Here is a 9270-nt window from a genome sequence, read left to right on the forward strand (position 1 = left end):
GAATCCATAATTATAAATATTAACGATTAATTAAAATTTTTTTTCTTAAATTAATCGTTAGTTTACATTTCAGAGTTCACATTTTTTCCTTATTATATCATTTAAAAACATTGAAATAAAGTTAAATATATTTTTACGAGCATTATACGTTAAGGGGAGAGTTAACAAAGTCCAGAAAAATGTTGATATACTTACATTGAAATTTACATAAAACGATAATCTTTGAAACGAATGCAAGCATAATAATTGAAAAGGCTCTTAAGTGTTACTATGCTAATTAAATAATTTTCGGATCACATTTTTCAGAAAAAATCACAATTTTGCATAGTTTTAAAATTTTGCAGTGTATTATCGTTAAATATTACAGTTGTATTCTGAGAAGATATATCACAATATCCATTTATTCTACTTCGGGGAAATATTTAGATTGCCTAGGAGCACGTAAGAGCAATTGAGCTGCATAGAACGTAAGTAGGGCAAATCGATAAATGATTCGAGAAATCGGTCAGTAATTTCTACTAAAGCAAAAAAGTAGTTCAGATTTGCTAATGCTAATTAATTGGCATTTCTTGGAAGCTATATAATATAGAAAAATTTCTTTCTATTATCTCGAGACGCGATAAATCTATGATGAGTTACGCATCGCTCAGGTTCTAAGCAGCTCTTAAATCGATTTGATATACGAAGCACTACTCGAAGCGTGCTAGTTCACGCAAATAAGACAGACAGACACGTTGATAATCCACGTAATATCCAGCCGTGGTAGACGACAGCCAGAAGGCATACCAAGACGCGTTCGAAATCAGCAAGTCAAAGATGCAGCCCACCCATCCGATCAGGCTAGGTCTCGCCCTCAACTTCTCTGTCTTCTATTACGAGATCCTCAATTCACCAGACAAGGCCTGTCAGCTGGCCAAACAGGTACACGTCCAGTGGACTAATCGTTAAATTTTTTCTAGCAATAGGAAAGAGAAGCTCGATGGTGATGGTGGTGGTTGGTGATGGTGCACAGTGGTGACAGAAATTGCGTTACGCGAGCGATTCGTTGATTCACATATCTCTCTATCTACCTACCCATCTCTGTTCTACAAAGATCGATATTTTTTTTCTAATTCGCTGATTCGTGCTTGTCTTGTCGAAAACTGTCGCAATGACAGTCTTGAAATATGTTGAAATCATTGGAGTCATGTTAGAATCGAAATCTATTATACTTTCAAAATATTTGATTAGAGATCAAATTTGACATATGGTACACGGATCATATCTGACATACACAAACGGATTTGGAAATTACTTTTTAATAATTTAACATAAATAATTTTGCGATGTAGAATTCCTTAATTTTTGTATTTTTAAAAAATTGTGCGCACGCACATATTTAAAAAGTATCATCTTTACTGATGACAGCGTAATCGTGAGATAAAGTGTCAGAGTATTAAATCAGAAAAATATTTTTAAATAAAGAAACGTGAGAGAAAATAAATTCGTCAACTTGCGTAAGATTATTTCAGTAACTGTTATGCGCAGCAACTGAAAAATTTGCATTCAGTAGCATATCGATCAGTTGTGAAAAATAAACGCTTTTATTCAAATATTTTAATAATTATATAAACTATTGACTCACGCGCATTAATGACTCAGGATCAGAGGTTGCACGTCGCGGGCGGTCGTGGAACATCAGTGATTTATGGACACGGTTCATTCAAGGTCGACGATGAGCAAAACGGCACACGCGGTCTTTGTAGGACAGATGCGAAGAGAATCGTTGAAACTCGCTCGCGTTTTTCCCTTCTTACTCAGCTTGCGTTGGTTTTTTCCTTCTGCGCCTTCCCTCCCTCTCTCTCTCTCTCTCTCTCTTGTCCCTTTTTCCAACGACAACGATTTATTACTACGACGGTCACGGCGTAGAAACGAGGTCGTGGAAGGTATAATCTGAATAGAGGCTAATTTGCATTTTGCAGCGGTAGTCGAGGATTCGCAGAAGGCGTACCAGGAGGCGTTTGACATTGCGAAGGCGAAAATGCAGCCTACGCACCCGATCAGGCTCGGCCTTGCCCTCAACTTCTCCGTTTTTTATTACGAAATTATTAATTCCCCGGCTAGGGCCTGTCACCTGGCCAAGCAGGTTAGAATGAGGATTGTGAAAAATTTACGCTTCAATGCGGAAAGTTTTTTTTCTTTTAATAAATCCGCGGTTATGTACATTAACTCGCTCGCCTGTCGAACCGCGTACGCGATAAGACTGCTGATAAGGAATAGGGGGGAGAATTAGGGCTAATGCAAACATTTTTGTTAAAATCCAAGTTTCTCTGTGTAGCTTAAGCAATAAAATGAAACAGCAAATTGTATTTTTGTATTGTTAAATCGAAAAATTAGGAAAACAAATATTTATATTTTTTTTGTATATATTTATAAATTTTTAAATATTTATTAAGTAATAAAATAAAATAAATATTAAATCAAAGATCAGCAGTCTTATTAATTAAAATGTCGATACTTTTCTCGTGTATTAATTCGTGGCGTGTGACAGTGAATTTATCCCATTTATCCTTTAATGACCCGTTTGATTTAATTCTAGCAGTGTGAATTAATTTTCATATGAATGGTGTGTCATTTAATTAATTGATCTTCTATTAATCTATTTATTTTAATTCTTTACTAATACGTGTTGATATAAATTGATGTCTCCACTGGTACCGCACTAACCATCCCACACATCGCTCTCTTGTATTTTAATGTTTTCTAAATAACAATTTTACATCGATATAGAATACTTGTACATTTGTCAAAATTATAATTTTAATATTTATAAACTAGGAGTTTATGAATTAATAATAATTAAGACATTTATTATATTTATTTTAATTATATAATTTTATGATTAGATTTAAAAGTTGAATAATTTACATTAAAAAAATTAAGTTGAGAATAATAGAAAAAGAAAAATATACATATAAAGAAAATTTTCATCAGCAAAAAATGACAAATATCTGACACGTGTTTTACCTTTGCAGGCGTTCGACGACGCGATCGCGGAGCTGGACACACTTAACGAGGACAGCTACAAAGATTCCACGCTGATCATGCAGTTGCTGCGTGACAACCTCACTCTGTGGACCAGTGATACGCAGGGCGACGGGGACGAGCCACAAGAGGGCGGCGACAACTAACCTTCCTAAGCTTAAGTCCTTTCTAAACCTAATAAGAACATCCTATTCTCTATCGTCCCCCCGTCCCCCTGAAGTGCTCACCCATATGTCCATCCACCCGGATCCATCCATGTCCACCATATCCTCTCGTCCCTCGCGCGTACCTCGTTTCCTTCTTCTTTTCCTTCCCTTCTTCTAACCGCAGGCCTCCCTCTTCCTTAAATCTCTTCTCGAAAAACAAATTTATTCATTTTTCACTCCCTTTCTCTTTTTCTTCCCCTTCCCCTTTCTCTCTCTCTTTCTCTTTTTCTCTCTCTTTCTCTTTGTCCTGATATGACCGCACACTGCTGCCGATGCCACCGCCACAGCTGCTACGCCCGGTTCGAAAAACTCGAACGTAGAGAACACTATCATCCATTTAAGCTCGATCGTGTTCCTTTCGCGGATGACGCTTGAGGAGAAGATACTTTTAAAGATCGTACCTAGACGTGGAATTGAAGCTTCGCCGATATTCGGAGTGGATTAAAATTGTCGATTATGAAATGTATGTATCGAGCAAAATAACGCGCGAAGAGGCGATCATCGGCGAGAGGAGAAACGATCGAGTCTCGTGGATCATTTAGTTTTTCTCTGGTACGAAGTTTCTCAGACAAAACAAAAATCCTTGTTTTGATCCCATTTGTATGGAGGAACAGGAATTGTGGATGAACAGAGGAAAGGACAGGAGGAGACACACTCACACACACATATACATTTCCCCTTCCCTCGGCATACCTTGTCTCGTCGATGCGCGCATCCCTCGGGTGATCATCGGTAACGCACATTACAGAAGAAAAGCATGCGCTAGATTATTCAGCTTCATGAGTAGAAAAAAAGTGATATAGTACTAAGAGATGAATCACGATGTTGAGACGAGACACGGAATGCAGAGGACGACAACATACTATCATCACTCCCAGAATCTGTTCGCTACTTATCATTAAAAAAAAAAACAAGAGTATAACGTTAGAAAAAAAAAGAAAACACGAAATATAGGCAAAAAGAAGTAACGCGGAGGTACGAGAAGAAGCGAAGAGAAAATGAAAAGCACGCATGAATCTACTACATTATACCCAGTTGTCATTTAAATTAAATTTCACATTGTCTAGTAAGTACGAATATTATTATACGAAGGGAAGAACGCAGGAGGAGAAAGGAGAGTAAAAAAACAAATACATTAAGTTATTAAGTTCCAAAACGACATCAGTGGTGACTTGATTTTCACTCGCTCTCGCTGTTTTTTTTTTTTTTATCTTTTTTATTCTTTTTTTTCTCCTCTCCGCAACATAACCATCACAATCTTCCACACAATTCGCATGTGCAATTTGATATATCTTCCTACGCATAGATTCCTTTCTTTTTCCTTCGTTACAAAAAACTTGGCGGTTATCTCCACGAATTTGCTAAAGCCTTACAGTCTTAAAAATCGATCCTTGGCTTTTCTCCTTATCACGTTGCAATCCTATCTGTAATTTAGACGAACCGATCAGTGTCGTCGGTAGCGTACCAATTATTCTCATTATCACAATCGCGCGCAAAAAGAAAAAAAAGGAGAGCACGTTTCTGGTCGTCGTTCTGCTCGTCGTCGCGGTCGTTTACATACGCTTCTTAAATTTCGTGTGATTGTGGAATGAAATGCGGAAGAAGGAGAATGAGCCGTTCAGTTTGCTCTATTGTCATCGTCGAGCGTGGAGAGATTACACACGTTAAATCGTATATATCCTGATCCTGGCGTCCGGACCTTTCGACTTCCTCTCGCACCTTCTATTTCATTGCCTCTCGTCTCTCTATTATATAATATACACGAGAGAGAGAGAGAGATTATAATATATACGTCACACAGAATATATTTATCACTTAGTAAACTCGTATTTGCGCGATCGAGAAGAATGGAGAGAGAACAAATTGTACGCACACATACACACGAATATAGGTAATCGCATATTTTTTACTTTTCGTCTCGTGCGATGTTCATTTCCGAGGGTTCGCGAGAGAGAATTGCGGTGTTCAGAAATGCTTCTCGAGAACCACAATCGGGTAGAGAATTGAGATCCGAGAAGAAGCTCGCGGCACCTGGCCCCCTTCGTCAAAGCGTACACATCGAAGGAAGTTGCTTAAACATGTCTTTATATGTATATTACATGTAAAATTAATCGATTGGCTAAGATGGACTCCGGGCGCGAAACAATGTATCGAATAAAATCATCGAACGTATTGAAATTATTATTGCCTTTATATCTTATAGAAATATATATATATATATTCGGAGCGAAATGTGAGACTTCGTTCGACGTGTACTATGTTATATCACGCAGTATGTATCTGAAGCGCGATGTATTTCTCTATCGTTATATTAAACGGATCTAAAAAGATATATTCTTCACGTTATAAGAGAAGACTGCAAGAGACTCTCTAACGGGAGATCAAAGACTATTCAAACACGCTCTCCGTGTCGCGTTCGTCATCGTCATCGACGCGAGGAGAGAGAGGAAAAAAAAGAAAATAAGGAACGAGGAGCTAAATATTCTCACTCTTCTCGTATATATATGTATAATTAAGTATATGTATATACACACACACATTCAAGACGTACACGCTTATGTAATATCGCTATGGGAGACAGTTTCAACAAGTTAGTCACTAATTACACGTGAATGGGTAAACGTTTTCCCTAATGTCGTGTTGATATTTCTCGATGTATAATCGGTGTTTCTGTCGCAACAAGACTGTCCAAAAAAATTCGCCGGAAACGTCATTCTAATGCGTTGCGAAGGAAGAAATAGAAACACAGAGGAAAAACAGAAGGATAAGGAATGCGACATGATCATGAGTAGTGACAACATTCAAACGGCGACTTCTCCTACTTATCTTTACCCTCCTCCCTCCTCAAACGGGAGCGAAAAAATGTAGCGTGTATAATTGAAGTAATTAATTTATCGTTGTCGCTTCTCGATCGCAGTTGGAAGTCGAGTCTGACAGAAACATCTTGCGACTTTCGTCCTTCGTAGATCATCCCATTCTCATCCTCCCTTCCCTCGATCCTATCTTTATCTTTCTTCAGAATGTTTTAAGATAAATGTTTAACGAGAGGGCTAATTAGGCGGGGACCGGGCGTGTGTGTGCATGTGTGATTAAAAGTGGCAGAATGCGAAAATCGTCGCGATTGCATAAAGGAATAACGTTGTCGATCGATCTCGCGGACCTTCCTTGAATGTAACATCCTTCTCTATCCATTCCTCCCTTCGCTCTTTTCTAATGAATCTACTTCTTTGTTTTCCCCGATCTAACATCGATCCATTACCCCAATCGCTCACCTTTCCCGATTCAACAAACCAAACGTTAACATCTTGTGTTCTTTTCATTTTTTGGATATTATGAATTTTCTAAAATAAACGTTATGTTTTTTTAATAATCCTAGCAGTGATTTACTCGGTCAGAAGAGACATCATCATCATTATCATCATTATTGCCATCATCATCATTATCATCATCATCATCATCATATCATCATCATATCATCATCGTATTCATCGTCATCGACATCATCGTTATGAGCGCCTTGACGCATAAAATTCCTCTTTCCGCAATCTCTACCATCCGGGTCTCCTTCTTTTTCTTTTTGTTTATTTTATTTTATTTTTTTGTAATTCGATTATCTCGAATCACGGAGGGAGATGTTTTGAGATTAATTCGTATGTGCGAACGCGTACGTCGACGATCGCGAGGGAAGCGACGGCGACGTGTCTCTTCATTCCAGATACGACGTGTTCGGTCACGCGAATTCATACGACTTTTGCCCTTTACCATCCCCTTAATCTTTTGCACGTAAAAAAAAAACCTTTGCCATTCATCCATCCTATTCACGCATGTGCGACTGTTTTCCTCCAGTCATCCATTCTTCTCTCTCCCCTTTTCCTTCTACTCTACCCTTTCTCACCCTCCCCTTTCCCTTGGTCCCAAATTACGTTGTTCTATTTGTATTTATCATCAGCCCATCGTAATTGTAAATTATAATTATTATAAACGTTTACACGAAATAATAATAAATTCTGATAAAATGTCTGAGAAAAAAAACCATAACCCACACGGTTGTATCTTGCTTTGCGCCGAATGCCATTGTTTCTCGGAAGAGGTTTGTTTGTTTTTTTTTTTTTTTGCGTACGGTGTAGGTGTCCACGACTCGCAGAAATCGAGACCTGAAGGAAACAGAAGGCGAAAGATTACACTTTGCACATCAATGCGCGGAACTCTTTATCGCGAATCGTAGCGGATTCCTGCGTCTGTGTTTTATCAACAAGATATCTCATTGGATTGGAATGACTACTACCTCTTCGAGATCTGATTCGCGACACCTCGAGACGAATCAACGTCGTTTCACGCATTTTTTTTAAATGAAGATAACGGAATTTGCGGAAAATCGAATGATCTTCCGAGTACACTTGGAACACGCAACATACTGATAACATTATTTATATAAGATAAGAAAGACTACTCGTTGACTTTTATATATACATATACACTGAACGTCATATATGTATAGATGTCTAAACACTTTAGATAAATTTTATAGGAGTATTTTCCAAAAGAATTCATTATATGTTTAAATGTCCAGACGGTTCTGATTTAATTTTACATTATGGAAATTTATTACATTTGTTTTTATTTTTTTCATAAAATATCAGTCTGTTATTCTCACTCTCTCTTTCTCTTTTTTCTGTCTCTTCTTCTTTCTTCATTTTACTTGGTAAATGATACCAAATAAAGTTTCAGCATTAATCTTTTATAACTTTATCTACAATTAACTTGATCAGCTGTTTCTTTCGTGACAGCTCGGGCGATGACAGAAGTTGAGTCGCGTCGATATAAAAAAAAAAAAAATAGAAAAAAATAAAAAGAGAAGGACAGGAAAAATAAAGTCCGATGGGAAAAAAATATTCGCGCGAGAACGTTATATTGTTTGGCATAATCGAAGTTTAGCAATATATCGAGAGAGCGAGAACGCAAGCAGGAGCCAGAGACTTTTTCATGTACTTAAAAAATGCATAAGGATATTTATTACGATCGCTATTATGGATATCATTGTACTAGATGTATATCCCTTCCTCCCGCTCTTCAATCTTCTTTGCCCTTTTCCTCCCTCCAATCCTTACCCCCTAAACCCTTCTCTCGCCCACATTTTTCTTGTCGATGGTATATCTACACATATATTTGTATACACGACTTATGCATTATGTATACATATATACATACATATATATATATGTATACACCACGAAGAGACATGGTAAATACGCGACGCGAGGTATATATATGTATATGTACGCGTGCCTTTTCCGACAAGAAAGGCCTACCTATACGATTAATCATGCTAAATTTTTTGCACAATTTATACGTGTAGCCGATACGAAATACGATTTTTTGCTAACGAGAGAGTAGCTGAACTATTACTTAATGCGAGCGACGAGACGCGAGAAGTGTCACGCGGAGAAGCTGAGGAAGATTAAAGAGAACAAAAATTTGTGAGCAAGAAAAAAGTTCAGAGCGAACGAGCCGATTGTTCCCACCGATACTCTTGCGCGAATCGCGACCGCTCTTGAGCAGCCTCTTGTCGCGATCTAGATAGAGATGTAGATCCAGCGAGAGCTCAATCCGCGACAGACATAATTCAATGGAATCGATCGAAGTTTTCGAGAAGGAGCGAATAAAATTCGACAGAGAGAAGCTTTTCCGATTTCGCGAGAACGAAACACTCTGCCGCGTTCAGGAATGAGGTTGAGAATATCTTCGCGTTAGGTGTAGATTACCATTTTCGTATGGTAGACGAGTTCCCGGGTAGAGACGACATTCCTATAATAAGGATACCGGCGGCAAAACTCGAAGAAATTGCTATTTTTTTTTTTTTTTTTTTTTTAGAGACTCGGAATTATGCAATTTTAATTTCAGAAACTCGCCAGTTCTGTGCGATGTAAATTATCTCTATTGTACTGGGAATTACTTGGATTAAGAATTTTTTTATTCGATAGACAAAGAGAGAAAGAGCAAATTGGTATATGTAAATATTATTGTAATATAATTAATATCA

At 37.7% G+C, this 9270-nt stretch overlaps 1 protein-coding gene across 5 annotated transcripts in view; it reads left to right on the forward strand.

The window, feature by feature from the left end:
• The window catches only part of 14-3-3zeta (tyrosine 3-monooxygenase/tryptophan 5-monooxygenase activation protein zeta), a 49793-nt gene extending 45404 nt beyond the window's left edge, over positions 1-4389 (forward strand). For 4 of the 5 annotated variants that reach the window (XM_083042577.1, XM_083042579.1, XM_083042578.1 and 1 more), the window contains 2 exons: positions 758-921; positions 3015-4389. In XM_083042577.1, the coding sequence (XP_082898703.1) occupies positions 758-921; positions 3015-3170 (320 nt within the window). In that variant the 3' untranslated portion in view covers positions 3171-4389. Of the gene's footprint in view, positions 1-757; positions 922-1961; positions 2126-3014 lie in introns of all 5 variants that reach the window. The other variant, XM_083042576.1, reaches the window with a different exon arrangement.
• The last annotated feature ends 4881 nt before the right edge of the window (positions 4390-9270 follow it).

This window comes from Prenolepis imparis, unplaced genomic scaffold (genome assembly GCF_030444845.1).
Source record: "Prenolepis imparis isolate NDT839.2.m4 unplaced genomic scaffold, iyPreImpa1.0 SCAF_7, whole genome shotgun sequence".
In the NCBI taxonomy this organism is placed as follows: Eukaryota; Metazoa; Arthropoda; class Insecta; order Hymenoptera; family Formicidae; genus Prenolepis; species Prenolepis imparis.